We start from the raw sequence: 19,588 nt of genomic DNA, 5'->3' as shown, positions 1-19,588 counted from the left end.
TTGCCATTCCCTGCCAGTAAGTCTGATCTTCTCTTCTCCTAAAATCCCTGTGCTCCTGCCCTCCCTGCATCCTTGCAAGGTTGTGTGAGATTAGTTCAGACACTGAATTGCTTGCCAAACTAGGCTGCCCTACCGATGGATATAGTACTTAATTAAAGAGTTTATTTGTAAAAATATTTTTTTATTTTTAAAGACTTTATTAGAGTGTGCAGACTCAGAAGAGCAAGGCGGAGGGGCAGAGGGAGAGGGAGAAGCAGACTCCCTGCTGAGCAAGGAGCCCGAATCCTGGCTCGATCCCAGGACCCGGGAATCATGAACTGAACCAAAGGCAGACACTTAACTGACTGAGCCACCTAGGTGCCCCTAATCAACAAGTTTCAACTGCTTGTGATCTTAACACTTGACCAAGGTATATCTTATTGCTTACCTCATAAGAGTCCCCTATACTTAATATATTGGGTGATTTTTCCAGTATTTAAGGTAAAGGGATTTTTTTTTTTTTTTTTTTTACACTTCCAGACATTAGATTTTTCTGTATCTGAATATGGAAGTGGCACAGGGTTTTTCAACCTTGGCACAATTGACATCTTGGGAAAGATGCTCTCTGTTGGGGGGGCTATCCCAGGTCCTATAGGATGGTTACCAACATTAGTTTTTAGTTAGAAAATCTGAGTTCTTCTCTGAAGAGAAGCGATGTAATTTAATAACCAGAAACTCTGACACGGGGATGTGTGAGTGTGTGGGCAATCTGTGTTTTACAATAGGGCTATACTTAGTTATGATTAACGTACACTTCAGAAGTAAAAGTTAATGTGTGTGCATCAGGAAGAATGTACTCTTTGCATAAATTTCTAATACTGGGTAGTCATAGTATTTTGGGCTTATTTTAAAAGAGCTGAACAATGACTTGGCAGATGATGTTACTTTCCAAACAATCTTAAGTAGAATTGACCAAGGCTAACAGTAACTTGTATTGGCTTTCTACGGGTTAGTTTCGATCATGATCAAGTACGTTGAAGCTCAGAGTTCAGTATGAGGTTGGGGTCAGGTAATATGTGCTCCTGGGCCATTGGATTTTGTATCTTACTGGAGGGAAAGAAACATTGGTGTTAAGTCCTATGTCTAAGGAAGCAATTTGATTTGTGAAAACACAGTGAGTTCTGATTATCTGGTGGGAAAGTTGAGGCTTATTCGACAAAAGTTGAAGTGCCAAGGGCAGGTAGTGAATTATTCCCTGACCACTATGGAATGAGGTAAAGCTTGATCTGTTCCTGATGTTGAAAAAGCTACTGCATGAAAAGCTTTTGTTTTGCTTATCTAAAACTACTGCCCCTGTATATTCTATGTATTACTCTCAAATGAAGTTGGGGAAGAGGGGCAGATCAAGGAACCATGGTAAGTCTTGGGATTAAAATGTAATAAACCTTATTAAACACTCAGAACATGTAAGAATTCTTCAGATCATTTTAATTTAAGTAAAATGGTACTACTTTAATTTTCACAAATTAAAGTTGACTATATCAAATGCGGGCCTTATTCTTGGTACATACCCTTTTTTAGGGGCACTTGGAATGATAGAGCAATTTGGATAGGTTTTTATAACATACTTGGATTTTTGTATTGAATACATGATTTCTTTTTACAGAAGGAGATCAGAGGTATTCTATTTTCAAAATAAAAAATATTCAAAATCTTATAATGGCCAATGATTACCTGTAGAGATGTGATTGTGTAAACATTTATTAAGTAGTCTTGGAATAAAGACAACTCAGCTAAATGAAATTGTAATTATATAGTCAAGATTTCTATAGTGCATTGTCATAATTAGCTTGACCGCAGATATGTAAGTAGGAATGCATGTCAGCACCTGCTCTGTGCATGGATAAGTATTGTTCAAATGTGCTTTTAAAAGTAAACGGAAGAGGTGGGGTTCATTTTTCCACATTGTATGATCTGTATCTATGTTGATTTCCTTGCATTGACATGTGGAAATACTTTGATAGATTAGCTGGAGAGGCAAGTAATCACTTTGGTGCTGAGCTGTTAAGCTTCCATTCAGGGCTTATTATGCTAATTCCAAATGAAACAGTGTGTTTGACAATTTCAGAATTATGCTTCACATAATCATATAACAAACTACCCAGATAACTCTATTGTAGAGGCAACTGAATGACTTTGTCCATACTTGTATCTTAATTTTGATACTTGAAATTTCATAAAAGATCAATATAACTGATGATTTATGTTTCTGAACAAAAGTCTCTTTCTCTGGAAACAGCTATGGAGTACATGCCTGTCAATTTTAGCATCTTTCTTCTCTGTTTAAACTAGATAGTTGAGTGAGTGGTAATTGGAGGAAAAACAGGGTCAGCCAAAGAGAGATTGATTGACTGATTGATTTGACATCCTTTTCATGTCATTTTGTTGAGTAAGCTAGTAGCCACCTTGTGCTTTAAGTGGTCTTCTTATTGTACTCCTCGACAGCTGATCTCTAGGCTTCCATTAAACCAGAACCTTACTAAGTCTGGAATATTACATCCGCAATGTGGATGATTTTCTTCTCTTGAGAAGTTTTTCGTAGTCAAAATGAGAGTCCATAAATACACTCTTAGAAATTAAAAAAGGGGAACATGAACAGCACTTTGGACACTTGCAGATCTACCACCGGAACATTACTGTCACTTTAAAACAGTATCCCTGCCTTGATCCTGTTTATTTCCCCCACATGGATAAACATCCTGGAATTTGTTTTTATTCTTGGATTTGTTTGTTTGTTTTTCCCATTTTGTGGCACGTATCCCTAAAGGACTTACTAGGTTTGTATGCTTTTTAATACCCCTGTTAAAAAAAAAAATTGTATCATTCAACTTCTGCTTTGCTTTTATTTTGACAGCTCTTTTGCAAAAATAATAATAATAATACATTTAGGGAAATGTGTTCATGTAAATCTTTGTAGCTATCATGTGTTCGTGATCACTTGCTTTATATCACCATTCATCTATTTGTAGTTGGTGAACATATGTTTAATTTTTGCCAATGTAAACATTGCTAGCATGAACATTACTATTAATGTCTGAAGCACATGAGCAGGGATTTCACTAGAGTTGAGATAAATGCATGTTACCACCATTTTTGATCAGTTGATGCTAAATTACTTTCTAAATGTGTGCAAATTCTACTCAATAGGGTATAACAAGAATTTGAGTTAGAGCCATGTCCTTACCAATTGATACTGTTAGACTGAATTTTTCCTTACTCCAGTTAGTAGAAAATGCTTTCTCTTTGTGGTTTAATTTAGTCTTTTGTTAATACGTTGGGCAATTTTCAAGTACTTAAAGATTTATATGTTCTCCTTGAATTGCCCATGAAAGTCTTTTGCCCATATTTCTATTTTTTTAATTTAAATTTTAGTTACACATTTGTATTTTTCAAGTAAAAACTGATTTCTAGGAATTATGTATTGTATGCACAAATACTCTGCTAGTTATATGCCTCATAATAATTTTCTTACAGTTAATTTTAATGTAGTGAAAAATACTAATGTCTTCTTTTATGGCCTTTATTTTCTGTATGAGGTCTGAGGGAGGAAGGATGGGTGCCTCGGGTTCAGACGGCGGCAGTGGAAACACTGAAGTGTATGCCGATGTGGGCTAGTTCGAAGATAATGGGGCCTGCCAATGGATTCAGTTTGGAATATGAGAGAGAAATCAATGATGCGCAAGGTTTTTGACAAGAAGAACTAGAAGAATAGAGTTTACCTTTATGAAAATGGGAAGTGTATGGAGGAACAGGTTTGGAATGTGTGATATGTGTGAAATCAAAACTGATCTCAGTTATTTTATAGTTGAGGCATAGCTCTTGATCTGAGAAGTTAAATAGGGTATTTGGTTATGAAAGTCCAGAATGGAAGAGAACATTCTAGGATGGCCGTATAGATTGGGATGTTCTCATATAGGCAGTGTGTGAAGTGTTGTGACTTGATGAGGTCACTTACAGAATGAGTGTAGCTAGAGAACTTTGAGGTCCCAGCTTATGAACATTTGACCATTTAGAGTGAGGCTTTAGAGTGTGGCAGTGAAATGGTTGTTTGAAAATTGTTTCTCAAAGCCAGGTGAACAAATGCTCTTGAGAAGACAGACCTCTCCGTTGGATTTGGCCATGTGGGGATCATGGGTGACGTTGCTAGATAAGTTTTTGCATTTGGGGAGACATAATAATCCTCATTAAAGTAGATTTCAAGAAAACATGGGAAGAGGCAGACACGGGAGATCCTAAGTAGTACAGATAGCTCAGTTGCTTCAACAGAATTTTATTTGAAACTGACTAGGAGAAATTCGGTCCTACTTGGAAGATAGGTGTGATCAAAGGAGGGATGACTTGACTGGAGGTGTCACAGAATGCCTGGACACTAATGAAGATAGTTGAGTGAAGTAATAAAAATTGATCAGGCAGGATAGGAGGAGGATTTTTGCTGTAGAGAAAGTTTTGAGAGGGAATGGGTGCCAGCGAGTAGGTAGAGATGCTGGCTTTTGCATGGGACCTTGGGAATTTTTATAGTTCTAAGAGAATAAATTGTTAACTTTTTTGTTAAATCTCCTTACATGTTTTCTTTTTGACACTACTGTAAATGAATTTTTAATGTTTCATTACTAGTAGAGAGAAGTGATTTTTTTTTTTAATGTGGATCTTGTCCTGTGCCTTTTTGCTGAATCTATTTATTCCTTTTTTATTTTTAAGGGTAATTTATCAGGATTTTCTATACAATATTGTCTGCAAAGGGAGATAGTTTCACTCCTTTTGGATGCCTTCTATTAGTTTTTCTTGCCTAACTTTCCTGACGAGAACTTCCAATACAGTGTTTAACAGAGGTGGTGACAGTGGATGTATTCTTGTTACTGATATTAAAGTGAAAATATGGAGGATTTATCAAATATGTTACCTGTTGGTTTTTCATAGTTGCTCTTTATTGGCTAAAGCAAGTTCTATTCCTAATTTTGTTGCATGCTTTTTTCATGAAGGAGTGTTGCATTTTGTCAGATGCTATTTCTGCATCTGTTGGGGTGTGTGTGTGTATGTGTGTGTGTGTGTGTGTGTGTGTGTGTGTGTTTGCCCTTTATTAATGTGATAAATGACATTGATTTTTGGCATGTTGAATCAATTTTGCATTCATGGGATAAATCCCACTTGGTTATGGTATGTAATACTTATTATATATTGCCAGATTTGGTTTGTTAGTATTGTATTTGGTTGAAGATTTATGAATCTGTATTCATCAGGGGTTTTGGTCTGTAGTTGTACTTTTCTGTGATGCCTTTGTCTGGTTTCGGTAATACTTATCTTACAGAATGAGTTAGGAAGTATTCTCTGCTATATTACTTTTTGGAATAATGTGAGAAATTGGTATTCAATTTTTTTTTCTTCTGGTTAACCAGTGAAGCTATGTGGGCTTTTATTCGGTGCAAATTAAAAATTCCTAATTGTTTTCTTACTTGCTATAGGTCTATTCAAATTGTCTATTATTGAATAAGTTTTTGTACTTGATGCCTTTCTGTGAAACAGAAATTCCATCTAATTTGCTGAAATACACTTGTTCATGGTTCTGTATTCCTTATTTCTGTGAGGTTGGTAGAAATACCATCGCTTTGATTCCTGATTTCACTAATTAGAATCCCCTCTCTGCCTTGGTTTGTCCATTAAAGGTTTGTCAATCCTGTTACTTCTTTCAAAGAACTGACTTTAGATATTGATTATTTTTTCTATTTTTATATTCTGCACTCATTTATTCTAATCTCTATTTACTACTTACACTTGATTTAGTTTGACGGTTTCTTGTTGTTTCTTTCCAAAAAACTTCAGATAGGAGTGTAAGTCTTAAGGTAGAGTTTTTTGCCTTGAGAATGTCTCCTTATACGTAGACATTCACAGCTATAAATTTCCCTCTTAGAACTGCTTCAGCTGCGTGTTGTGTTTCATATTGTATATTTTCATTTCTATTTTCTGTTCTCCTAATTTCTTCTTGGATTCATTATTAGTATGTTCACCTTCCACGTTTTGAAATTATCACATGTAAAAGTTTTTTGACAGACTTTTGAGGTATAATTGATACACAACATAAGTTTCAGGTGTACAACATGTTTCAACATTTGTTTACATTGTGAGATGATCACCAAAATAAGTTAACATCTGTCACCAGACATAGAGAATCGTTTTCTTAGGATTTTTAAGATCTCTAAGCAACTTGATGCTGTGGAATATTATAGCCCATACTGTACATTGCATTCCCAGGACTTGAATTTGTCACTGGAAGTTTCACCTTTTGACTATTTTCACCCATTTTGCCCACCTCTGTCCCCCCCCACTTCTGGCCACCACCAATCTGTTGTATCTTTGAGCCTTTTTTTTTTTTTTTTTGGATTACATATATAGGTGAGATCATAAAGTATTTGTCTTCTCTGACTTGCTTCACTTAGCACATTGCCCTTGAAGTCCATCCATGTTGTTGGATGGACTTCCTTTGTTGAAGCACGGAGGAAAACAAATTTCCTTATGGCTAAAAAATATTTCCTTGTGGATATATGTAGCACATTCCTTTATCCATTCTTTGGTCGGTAGACCTTTAGATAATTTATCAGTTCTAGATGATAGTCTCCCTCCCATTTCCTCAGGACTTACTGTTGTATGTGGCTTTGCAGATCTATTTCAATGAAGTCTTTTTTTTGCCCCTACCCGGTGAAATCTCTGAAGTCCCTTCACAGAGGGTGCAGTCTTGGGCATGAATGTAGCCAGGCTGGAATGAAAGTGGTTTCGTAGGGTTCCTTTTGTCTTTTTTGTTAATCTCTTACTGTCTCTGATATCCCACTCAACTGATAAACTCTATTCATTGCCTACAAATTGCTTTCTTTTCTTTTTCTTCTTTCATCTCTTTTCTTCCTTCCTTCCCTCCCTTCTTCTCTTCTTGACAGTGACTGAGGTATAAAATGCTCTATAATCTGATTCACTTAAACTTTGGCTCTCTTGCAAGGGTAGTGTTTGAGGCCAGTATTGGAAGTTTGCTCTGATTCCAGAGGGTCTGTTGTTACTTGTCTCTTGCTGTGGTTATCTCTGGTAGACTAGCTTGCCAACAGTTGCGCTTTTTGCTGTCCTGTAGCTACCACCTTCCTCTTAATTACTTAGCGTGATGGTCTCCGTTTCTCTTGCGAGTGCACTTTGGTTTAAACTTGGTCACAGTCAGTTTCATACAAGGTGAGTTCCCTTTGGGAGAGCTTGATAGCTCTGTTCTTACAGCCTGTCTCTATCCCTGTAGAAAATCACCACACTGCTACTTGGTGGGGCATGATACCTTGTTTTTCTAAGTGACACTCTTACTTCATGAGCAGAGTGGTCCGTGAAGACATTTGAGGACTCTGACCTTTTTGTTACGCTTCTCCTGGTGCAAAACCTCTGCCCTGTGTGAGATCGGTGGTTAAGCGTGTTCAGGGCCCAGTACACAATCTGTGCTTACTGTGCTGGGGGTAGATAGTCCACTTGGGAGGGGATTCTTTGTGCTAGGAAGGGAGTCTCCGATCTCTTGTCCACAGTGGGCTGTAATTTAGCCTATGTGACCTGGGGCTGAGTGGGATGGGAAGTGCTAGCCCTCTACCGTTTGCCCTGGAAAGTAGGAGGAGAGGAAAGCCCCATCTTCTCAGCCATACCTACTCCAAGTGGAACTTCAGTCACACTGAGCTGGGTGGACCATTAAGAAAGAAATAGATCATGACTTGAGTACCACAGTTCTGTTTTTACCAAGATTTAGTTGATATTCTTGAAAAAATGTTTCATCTGCTACATGCCCTTCAAGGATTTTAAATGGTTGTTGTAAAATACTTTTCAGTAGTTCTTTTGTTGGAGAGAGAGTCTGCTAAAGTCCTCATGCTGACATTCTGTGACTTATTCTCTCTCTTAAATAGATTTGCCTTATGGCCTGGTATAAAATTCCAGTATTACGTATATATGGTTGCAATAGAAAAATACAACTTTTCCCTTAAAAGGCTGTGTGTGTGTGTGTGTGTGTGTGTGTGTGTGTATGTATGTATGTATGCATGCAGATGTGTTTCTTTTGTCTTCTAACTTTTATTGATATGTGTCAGGCTTGAACAATTGGGTTTTCTTCTTGTTTCTCTTTTGCCTACTTGGACATCACTCCCTTGCTCTCAGCCCTGGCGGTCTCCTCATTTTTGCCTTTATTGCTGGGCTCCAGACTTCTACTTGAGTCACTGGAAATGGTGACAGTTTATAAACTGTCCACTTGGCTCACATATTAGCTTTGATTTTCAGCCAGTCTCTGGGGTTTTATAGGCTAGTTTATGGGCTATCTAGCACAGATACTGGTCTTCTCAAGACCAAATTGGCTGGCTCCTTGGTTTGATGTGCTGTAATATCTCTCCGTATTTGTTACATGAAAGATAACTTTTGGAGGAGGCTTGGTTAATGGCCTACCATAGGAACTATATTTTAAAACTGCTTCTCCAAAACAGTCGTCTGGTAATGACCTTCAAGACGACAATGAAGCACTACTAAAGATAAAGGGGATAAATTGTCAGGTATGAATGTGCCTTTGTGTGATGTTGAGATGCATCTATAAAGGGGAAAGCTTTTATCAGAGCAATTGAAATCAATGGCTACTTTACCTGAGGGAATGTTGCTCTCAAATGGTTGAAAGGGAAAGGTGTTTTATAGGAATGAGAGTAAGACGTAAATCATTGTTACTTAAGTTTGGTCTCATTTTGGGGATCTTAGGGAATAGATGTGTTTCCTTAATTATTTGTGTTGAAAGTAAAACTTTTGAAAGCACACTAATAAATATCGACATGTAATCCATGTCTGTTTTCCCCCCAGCAACTCTTTCTTCACCCTTGCACCTTCATGGAATACCCACTTAGATCTTACCATTCTGAACTAGTATTACATTGCAATGGCCAGTGGGCCAAAGGATTTGTGAACCTATAATGGAAAAAAGAATCTCTTTCTTACATGGAACTGTAATATTAAGAAAGAGGGGTTTTGATTGTGAAATACTGATTTATGAACCAAATCAACACTCCAAATATTTTCTTGAGGTTACTTGTTAAAGCTAGGAATAAAATCTCCCCAAAATGAGAGAGTTCAGAGTTTGACTTCGAAATATACTCTACATGAAATAAATGCTAACTGGATCTCTGTTTGTCCTTTAGGCAGCGGGAGCAATTCGACCTCTTGTATCTACTGTAATCAGTCCATCTGCTGATGGTTGCTTAGACCATTCACTAGAACGTGCCAGACACAGAGCAAGTGAAATGCCACAGGCTTTTCTATTTGATGTGATCTATGAAGCATATCAGCAGGTGAGAATCCTGGTTTCTGAAAATGGCTGTGTTGGGGTCCTTAAGAATACTCCTGTTTTGGGAGATTTGCTGGAAGATACCGCGTATAGTTGGACTCAAGTTAAAATTGGTAACGGTGAAGTAGAGAGGATTCACAGCTGAGTCACAGAAGAAACACCTGCAGAGTCTGGGAGAATCCAGGTGTACTCTTAGGTTCTCACCTTCCCCTGAAGGGTCACACAAAGCATCTTATTTTCCCCCAGGAGCAATGAAAATTTAGCAACATGTGGGTGATGGTTCTCTGCAGGAAAACCCATTAGGGAATGGTGTTCAAGGTGTTTATTGGGGTTGGTCACATAGGCGTCCCCTGCCTATGTACAAAAAATTCAGATTCCCAGAAGGAAAGCTGGTGTCTAACATGACCAATGTTGTTAATGCAAATAGTGTGAGCATAGTGAACCACACTTGCTGACTGTTCACTGAGAAAACTGAAGAGCCAATGTCCCATATCCAGGTGCAGGGGTAGTCTTTCTATTTAAGGCCTGTATGCTACGTTTCCTGCACAGCTGTAGATATCTTTAACATATGAATTCACAAACTAACTTCTTTTAAAATCTCACATAATCACTTCATGTTTAGATGATCTGGATTACTTTTTTGTTTTTCATATTCTGAAAATGCTTTGGGACCTTTTATTGACATGTATTGCATATTTATGGATTAAATAGTTACTGATTATTAGGTATTATGCTTGTCAGAAATTTCCCAATGGAATAAGTTAGAACTAACTCATTGTTAGGCTGATGTTAAATAATCAGTGAAGAATTTGGAATAGATGGACTTGTAAGAACGTGAAGGTAGTAGTGATAGGAATACTGACATTTCTGGTACAACAATGCCTCTTACCTTGGAGGGAAAGTGGTCTCATCCATAATAAGTTAACTCAATCTTGATCGGTTAGTTTTAAAATGAGGTGATGTACATAAGAAACCATTTTAATGATATGAATCATCTGCCACAGTAGGTACTGTTTTCTTAAAGAGTTTGGTGTATAGGAATTTACCTGTATATGGCCATTAATTATATCAATGTTAAGCTATAGTGAATTTTTAAAAATTTATTTAAATTCAGTTAACATAGTGTATTAGTTTTAGAGGTAGACTGCAGTGATTCATTAGTTGCATATCACAGCCAGTCCTCATTACATCACGTGCCCTCCTTTAATGTTACAATTTTTTATTCAAAGACTGTATATTATAGCCTAACTGTTGCAGTTAGACAACATCTGCCTTATTACCTGAAATTACTCATCCTTAAATTCTTGGAGTTATCACCTGTCAGTCTTCCTAATATATTTTAGAAGAGAAATTGAATATAATCTCATGTTCTGCACATCAGAGAAACATTTTTCCACGGTTTTTGTGGAGAATTAAGTGCTAATGCACTGAGGTACTGGTTCTCAAGGTGTGGTTCCCAGAGAGCATCGGTGTGCTTTGGAAGTTGTTAGAATGCAAAATCAGGGGCTCCGCCTCAGACTTACTTAATTAGAAACTATGGGAATGGGCCCCAGCAATGTGTGTCTCAACAGACATCTCCGCCACGTGATCCTAATGCACACTGCAGTGGGGACCACCCCCCTAAGGCATTCACTGTATGGAATGAATTAAACACTCTTCTATTGTATTCTTGGGAGAATTCAGAAAATAGTAACATGATAATTATCTGTGTTCTGTGGTTCAGATGAGGAATTCTTAATTATAGAATTGTTTTAAAGGTTTTGCTGTAAGATCTTAATTTTTCCCCCCAGGTTTTTAATAAAATTCCAGCTAGCTAATACAGTGCATTGTTAGTTTTAGATGTAGAATTTAGTGATTCATCACTTACATAGAACATCTGGTATTCATCACAGTAAGTGCCCTCCTTAGTACCCATCACCTATTTAACACCCGCCTCCAACTCCCCTCCAGTAACCCTCAGTTTGTTCTGTATAGTTATGAGTCTGTTTCTTGGTTTGCCTCTTTTTGTCCTCCCATGTTAATTTGTTCATTAAATTCCACCTATGAATAAAATAATGGTATTTGTCTTTCTCTGACTTTACTTAGGTTAATACTTTCTAGCTCCATCCATGTCATTGCAAAAGGCAAGATTTTGTTCTTCTTTATGGGTAATATTCCATTGTGTGTATGTATGTATGTGTGTATGTGATATATATAAACACACACACACATATCTTTATTCATCAGTTGTTGGTCATTTGGGCTCTTTGCATAATTTGGCTATTGTTGATAATGCTGCTATAAACATTGGGATGCATGTATCCCTTTGAATCCATATTTTTGTATTCTTTGGGTAAATACTTAGTGCAAATGCTGGATCACAGGGTACTTGTATTACCCTTTGAGGAATCTCCATACTGTTCTCCAGAGTGGCTGCACCAGTTCTCATTCTCACCAACAGTGTAAGAGGGTTCCCCTTTCTCCACATCCTCTCCAACGCCTGTTGTTTCCTGTCTTGTTAATGTTAGCCATTCTGATGATGAGTGATGTTGAGCATCTTTTCATGTGTCTGTTAGACATTAGTATGTCTTCTTTCCAGCAATGTGTACTGATGTCTTTTGCCCATTTTAAAGCTGGATTACTTGTGGATTTTTTTTTTTTTTTTTTGCATGTTGAGCTTGATAAGTTCTTAATAGATCTTGGATACTAACCCTTAATCAGTTATGTCATTTACAAATACCTTCTCCCATTCCGTAGGTTGACTACTAGTTTTGTTGATTGTTTACTTTGTGGTGCAGGAGATTTGTTTTGCTGAAGTCACAGTGGTTTACTTTTGCTTTTGTTTCCCTTGCCTCAGGAGACCTATCTAGTAAGAAATTTATATGGTCCAGTTCAGAGAGGTTACTGCCTGTACTCTCCTTCAGGATTTTGATTCTTTCCTGTCTCATATTGAGGTCTTTCATCCATTTTGAATTTACTTTAGTGTATGGTATAAGACAGTGGTGCAGTTTCATCCTTTGGCATGTTGCTGTCTAGCTTTCCCAACACCATTTGTTTAAGAGCATCTTTTTTTCCATTGGATATTCTTTCCTGCTTTGTTGAAGATTAATTCTCCATATATTTGTGGGCACACTTCTGAGTTTACTGTTCTGATCCATTGATCTATGTGTCTGTTTTTGTGACATTATCATAGTGTCTTAATCACTACAGCTTTGTAATACAACATGAAGTGTGGAATTGTGATGCCTCCAGCTTTGCTTTTTTTTTTTTTTTTCAAGATTGCTTTGACTATTTGGGATCTTTTGTGGATCCATACAAGTTTTAAGAATGTTTCTTCCAGCTCCGGAAAATGCTGGTGATACTTGATAAGGATTGCATTAAATGTATAGATTGCTTTGGGTAACGTGGTTCCTTGATTTCTCTAACTGCTACTTCATTATTGGTGTATAGAAATGCAATAGATTTCTGTACATTGATTTATGTATCCTGTGACTATACTGAATTTGTGTATCAGGTCTAACAGTTTTCAGGTGGAGTCTTTCGGGGTTTCCATATAGAGTATCATGTCATCTGCAAATAGTGAAAGTTTTTGACTTCTTCCTTGCCGATTTGGATGCCTTTTCTTTTTGTCTCATTTCTGAGGCTAGGACTTAACAATATTATGTTAAATAACTGAGGTGAGAATAGACATTCCCATCTTGTTCCTGACTACAGAGAAAGAGCTCTCAGTTTTTCCCCAGTGAGGATGATAGTACCTTTGGGTTTTTCATATGTGGTCTTTATGATGTTGAGGTATGTTCTCACTGAGCCTCCTTTGTCAAGGGTTTTTATCATGAATGGATGTTGTACATTGTCAAATGCTTTTTATTTATCTACGGAGAGGATCATATGGTTCTTATCCTTTTATTAATGTGGGGGATCACGCTGACTGATTTTGAATATTGAACCACTCTTGCATCCCACTTGCTTGTGGTGCATGATTCTTTTAATGTACTGTTGGATTTGATATTTGCTAGTATTTTTGAGAATTTTTTCCATCCATGCTCATTAGGGATATTGGCCTGCAGTTCTTTTTTAGTGGAGTCTTTGGTTTTGGAATGAGGGTAATGCTGGCCTCATAGAATGAATTTGGAAGTCTTCCTTCTATTCCTGTTTTTTGTAATAGTTTGAGGAGTCTTTAAATGTGCGGTAGAATTCCCCTGGGAAGCCATCTGGCCATGGACTTTGTTGGGAGATTTTTGATTACTGATGTAATTTCTTTGCTGGTTATAGGCCTGTTCAAATATTCTATTTCTTCCTGTTTCAGTTTTGGTAGTTCATGTTTCTAGGAATTTACCCATTTCTTCCAGATTGTTCAATTTGTTGGCATATAATTTTTCATACTATTCTCTAATTGTTTGTATTTCTGGGGTGTTGGTTGTTACTTCTCATTTGTGATCTTATTTGGGTCCTTTCTCTCTTTGAAAAGTCTGGCTAGGGCTTTATCAATTCTAATAGGTTTTTTATTTTTATTTTTTATTTTTATTTTTTTATTTTATTTTTTTAAGAACCGGCTCCTGGATTCATTGATCTGTTTTTTTTTTTTTTTTGTTTATCACCAATTTCTGCTCTACTCTTTATTGTAATTTTCCTTCTTCTGCTGGCTTTTGGCTTCCGTTAGTTCTTTTTCTAGCTCCTTCAGGTGTAAGGTTAGGTGGTGTGAGATTTTTCTTGTTTCTTGAGGTAGGCCTGTATTGGTATATACTTCCTTCCCTTCCTGGGATTGCTTTTGTTGTGTTCCAAGGGTTTTGGACTGTTGTGTTCTAATTTTCATTTGTTTCCATGTTTTTGTTTTTTGTTTTCTTTAATTCTTCGACTTCCTGTATAACCTGTTAATTCTTTAGTAGTATGCCGTTTAACCTCCATGTATTTGTAGACTTTCCAAAGTTTTCTTAGTGTTTGACTTCAAGTTTCATAGCATTTTGGTCAGAGAAAATGCATGGTATAGTCTTAATCTTTTTGTAGTTAATGAGGTCTGATTTGTGACCTAGTATGTGATCTCTTCTGGAGAATGTTCAATGTGCACCTGAAAAGAATGTGTATTCTGCTTTAGGATGAAATGTTCTGAATGTATTAAGTGCATCTGGTCCAGTGTATCATTCAAACCCATTGTTTCGTTGTTGACTTTCTGCTTAGATGACCTGTCCGTTAATGTGAGATGTTAAAGTCCCTTAGGATTATTGTATTATTAATGAGTTCCTTTGTTTGTTATTGTTTTATATATTAGGGTGCTTGCTTCTTAGGGACGTAAATATTTACAATTAGATCTTCTTGTTGGATAGTCCCCTTTATTACGATACAGTGTCTGTCTTCATCTTTTGTTACAGTCTCCGGTTTAATATCTAGTTAATTTGATACAAGTATGGCTACTCTGGCTTTCTTTTGACATCCATTAGCATGATAAATTGTTCTCCATCCCCTCACTCTCATTCTGCAGGTATCTTCAGGTCTAAAATAAATCTCTGGTGGGCAGCATACAGATGGGTCCTTTTTTTTTTTTTTTTTTTTTTAAATCCATTCTGACACCATCTGTCTTTTGATTGGAGTGTTTAGTGTATTTACATTAAGAATAATTATTGATATGTATTTAGTGCCATTTAATATTTGTTTTGTCATTGTTTCTGGAGATTTTCTCTGTTCCTGTCTATTCTTTGTCACTTTTGGTCTTTTTTTCCCCCCGCTCAGAGTCCCCTTTAGTACTTTTTGCAGGGCTGGTTTAGTGTTGATGAACTCCTTTCGTTTTTGTTTGTCTGGGAAAGCCTTTATCTCTCCTTGTATTCTGAATGTAACTTTGCTGGATAGAATATTCTTGGCTGTGGATTTTTCCCACTCAGCATGTTGAATATAGTGTGCCACTCCCTTCTGGTTTGCCAAGTTTCTGTGTAGAGATCTGTGGGTAGCTTTATGGGTCTTCCCTTGCAAGTTAGGGACTTCCTTTGTCTTGTTACTTTTAGGATTTTTTTTCTTTACCACTATATTTTGCAAACTTAACTATAATATGTCTTGGTGTTGCCCTGCTTTTGTTGATTTTGGTGGGAATTTTCTTTGTCTCCTGGAGTGGGATATGTGTTTCCTGCCCCAGATTAGAGAAGTTTTTAGGTATTACTTCCTCAAATCTTCTGCCCCCTTTATCCTCTCTTCTTCTAGAACTCCTATGATAGAAATGTTAATCTGTTCAGTGTAGTCACTGAGTTCCCTAGGTCTGCTCTCCTGATTCATAGTTACTCTCTCTTTTAATTAGCTTCATTATTTTCCATGATCACTTACTCATTCCTCTGATTCTTCCATTCTTGTGGTTCTTACATCCACTCTGTTTCGAATCTCAGTTACTGCTCTTATCATTTCTGACTGGTTGTTTTTTTTAGATCTTTATCTCAGTGAATAAGGGTCTCCCTGATGCCTTACATGTTTTTCTCAAGCCTGGCAAGTATCCTTATAACTGTTGATTTAAACTCTTCATCAAGCATCTTACTTGTATCTGTTTTGATTAAATCTCTGGCTGTGACTTTTTCTTCGTCATTCTTCTGGGATGGATTCCTTGATCTTGGCACTTTGTCTAAGTCTCAGTCATCTTCTCTGTATTAAAAAAGCCTGTTGTATTTCCTCCTGAGAGTAATAGCTTTCTGTAGAAGAGGTCGTATGGTGTCCAGGGCCTTTTGCCTCAGGGAGTGTCCGTGGTGTGTGCTGCATGTACTCTACTTTTGTGCTTTGCTGCTCTATCCTTTAGGCCACTTGTCTTCAGAGGCTGTCCTTCCCTGGGCAGTGTTTGATCCTTGGCGTGAATGTGGTAAGTTTTAACTAGGTGTGCTCTGGTTTGCTTGTTAAGTGAGACCTAATGGTACTTGCACTAGTCATGAAGCTTTGCAGAACTCTGGTTGGAAGACATGGTGTATGCAGGGATTTCTGCTGGTCTTCTGTGGAAGGGGCCTGCTGCACTTGGACTCAGGCATACTTCCTTGAGAAAAGTAGCACAGCAGAGTCGTTTTGCTGTAAATTCTTAAGAAAGTTGAATGCAAATGCACACAAGGACTCAGACCTGAAATAATTTGCTCTTCGGTTTATGTAATTAGTATCCATGTTTTGATTTCACAACCTAGTAAAATAATGAACACTTGGGAAGAAAGTGAAAGTAAAAAAAAAAATGCTTAAAGTTCTAAATCCTCTCGCCTCCCCCCCAAAACCCAAATCCATCCTTACCAAAGAGTGGCTTCCTGATTTTGAGCACAATGAATAAGTTTTAACACGAAATAACTACATTGAAAGCAAAAACCCACCAGTTAGAATTCCTATACAAGTTAACAGATAAAAGCTAAACATTTTGAACTTCTTCTCAACTTCTGACATATTTTGTAGAAATGTATTGGTAAACATTGAATATATGTTTGGTGCTGGGATGCAATACTGATGAAATGGACTATCTTTTATGAAAGTTTTTATTGCAAACATATCTTATTAAAGCTGAAATAATTGTCAGAATTATTTCACAGCACAATTTTTTTTTTTTTTTTTTTTTTTGAGGAAAGTCCTTCCCCATTGTGTATTCTTGGCTCTTTTTAAAAAAATGGACCATATATACCTGGGTTTATTTTTAGGGTATTTATCTGTGTCTGCTTTTATACCAGTACCATACTGCTTTGATTACTACAACTTTGCAATACAGTTTTCAATCAGGAAACGTATTACCTATGGTTTTGCTCTTTCTCAAGATTGCTTTGGCTGTTCGCAGTCTTTTGTGGTTCCGTGTAGACTTGAGGATTGTTATATTTCTATTGAAAATGCCATTGGAATTCTGAGAAGTGATCTACAGAATCAATGTAATCCTTTAGGTTGTATACATATTTTAACAATAATCCTACTAATACATGAGCACAGAATATTTTAACATTTGTTTTCAAATTATTTCATCAATGTCTTAAAGATTTTGGTGTACAAATGTCTTTTTGATTCAGTTTATTGCTGAGCATTTTATATTTGATATTGTAAATGTTTTTTTTTTAATTGAGATAATTTCTAATAGTATAAAGGAAAAACTGATTATTGTGTGATTTTTTGTATGTATAGCTTCACTGAATTTGTTTACTCATGTCGTTTTTTGGAGTCTCAGGTTTCTTTATATAATATCTGCAAAGAGTAACAGTTTTACTTCTTCAGTCTGGATGCCCTATTTCTCTTGCCTAACGTTTGGCTAGCGCTTTCAATACTAAGTTGAGTGGAAGTGGCAAGATTATGTTTTGTCCTCAGTTTTGGAGGAAAAGCTTTCAAATCACGACAGCGTATGTTATCTGTGGGCTGGTCATATATTGGCTTATATTATGTTGAGGTATGTTACCTTTCTACCCACTTTGAGAGTTTCTTTATCATGAAAAGATACTGAATTTTGTCAAATGTTTTTTCTGTGTCTATTGAGAAGATCTTGGGTTTTTTTTTTTTCTTTTGATAGTTTTCTTAATGTGTTACACATTGTCGTCCCCCCCCCCCCCCACACACACATTGGACCTTTTTTGCCTTTCTGGGATAAATCGCACTCGATCATGGTGTGTGATACCTTAATGTACTGTTGAATTTGGTTTGCTAATACTAGGAGGATTTTTTCATTTGTGTTCATCGTAGATGTTGGTGTGTAATTTTCTTCTAGAGTTCTTATTTAGTTTTGATGTGAAGGTAATGCTAGTCTTATAAAATAAGATTGGAGGTATTCCCTCCTGTTTTTTAGAGTTTGAGGAAGATTGGCATTGATCATTTAAGTATTCGGTAAAATTATCCACTGAAGCCATCTCATTCTGGACTTGGGAACCCACCATTTCTTTTAGGTTGTACCATTTATTGGCATATAATTGTTCAAGGCAATCTTTTGTAGTCATGTTACCTCTTACAGTGTTTGGTATTTCACTTACAATTGAGACTTCTCTTTTCTTGGTAAGTTTAGCTAAAGGTTTGTCTATTCTACTTACTTTTTCAAAACACCACTCATTTACGGAACATAAGAAATAGGAAGATTGGTAGGAGAAGGAAGGGAAGAATGAAGGGGGGGTAAACAGAAGGGGGAATGAACCATGAGAGACTGTGGACTCTGGGAAACAAACTGAGGGCTTCAGAGGGGAGGGGGGTGGGGGATTGGGATAGGCCAGTGATGGGTATTAAGGAGGGCACATATTTCATGGAGCACTGGGTGTTATACGAAAATAATGAATCATGGAACACTACATTAGAAATGAAGGATATACTGTATGGTGACTAACATAACATAATAAAAAGTTATTAAAACAGAACAAAACAAAAACACCAGTTCTTGCATTGGTCTTTTCTATTGTCTCTCTACCCCATTTCACTTTACTCTGATCTTTGTCATTCCTTCAAACTTTGAGCTTACTCTGTTTCTCAATTTCCTTGAGGTGTAAACTTAAGTAGTTGTTCTTGTTTCCTTTTTTTTTAATTTATATTTTTCTTTTTCTTTTTTTTTTTTTTTTTTTTTTTTACTGTAGGGACTTATCACTATAAACTTTCCTCTTAGAACTGGTTTTGCTATATCCATCAAGTTGTGGTATTTTGAAAAATTGCTGGATTTTCTATGGTCCTGTGGGACTCATGTATGTGTGCCCTTTTGGCTATCAGAGCTCCTGGGTATTTTGGGATCCCATCTGAAAAAGCAGCGCAAAACTGGGCACCGAAATATGTCTTCAAGCTTCTTCCAGGGAGATACTGGTGACTGTTTCATTGTTGGAGCAGTCCAGAGGGTGGGAGTGAGGCAAATGTCTACTGGCTTCCCAGTGTACAGAGAAGAATAGCCAGTCTGTATGTGTGCTATATGAGAAGCCAGATCCTCCTTAGGCATAGTTTGTAAAGTTTGCAGTTACTTCCTGTCTTCCATCTTCCTTGAAATGAGTCCTTTCCTTCTCTGTTCTTTGTTTGATCCCTATGGGGTTAGCTGCAGTTGGTGTTTACATGTGCATGCCTATTTAAAAAACTGCTGTTCAGTTTGCTGTAGTGTAGCAGTCTGGGTCCTGTGACCACGAACTTAATAGATGTTCGGAGTTTGTCTCAGGATCCTGTCTGTCAGATGGGGGTCTTAAAGACGTGTGATACAAACCCTTTGCTCATTAGAGAGAAGCTGTGAGTTGGGAGTGTCCTCCTGATTATATGATGCTGTGCTGGGTTAACAGTGGTTTAGGATTAGTTTCCAACTTTTCTGACTCTTTCGATGTAGTCATTTTTCTC

The 19,588-nt window shown here is 37.0% G+C and overlaps 1 protein-coding gene across 5 annotated transcripts in view; it reads left to right on the top strand.

The window, feature by feature from the left end:
• Nucleotides 1–19,588, top strand: part of CRPPA (CDP-L-ribitol pyrophosphorylase A) — a 305,622-nt gene that overhangs the window by 27,510 nt on the left and 258,524 nt on the right. For 4 of the 5 annotated variants that reach the window (XM_057304543.1, XM_057304541.1, XM_048213153.2 and 1 more), the window contains exon 3: nt 9,210–9,359. The exons of the other annotated variant lie outside the window; for it this stretch is intronic. In XM_057304543.1, coding sequence (XP_057160526.1) covers nt 9,210–9,359 — 150 coding nt within the window. The remainder of the gene's footprint in view (nt 1–9,209; nt 9,360–19,588) is intronic. 5 annotated transcript variants of the gene reach the window in all.

This window comes from Ursus arctos, unplaced genomic scaffold (assembly GCF_023065955.2).
Source record: "Ursus arctos isolate Adak ecotype North America unplaced genomic scaffold, UrsArc2.0 scaffold_3, whole genome shotgun sequence".
In the NCBI taxonomy this organism is placed as follows: Eukaryota; Metazoa; Chordata; class Mammalia; order Carnivora; family Ursidae; genus Ursus; species Ursus arctos.
Note: the sequence above shows the minus strand (reverse complement) of the source record. Positions and strands in the feature narration are given on the sequence as shown.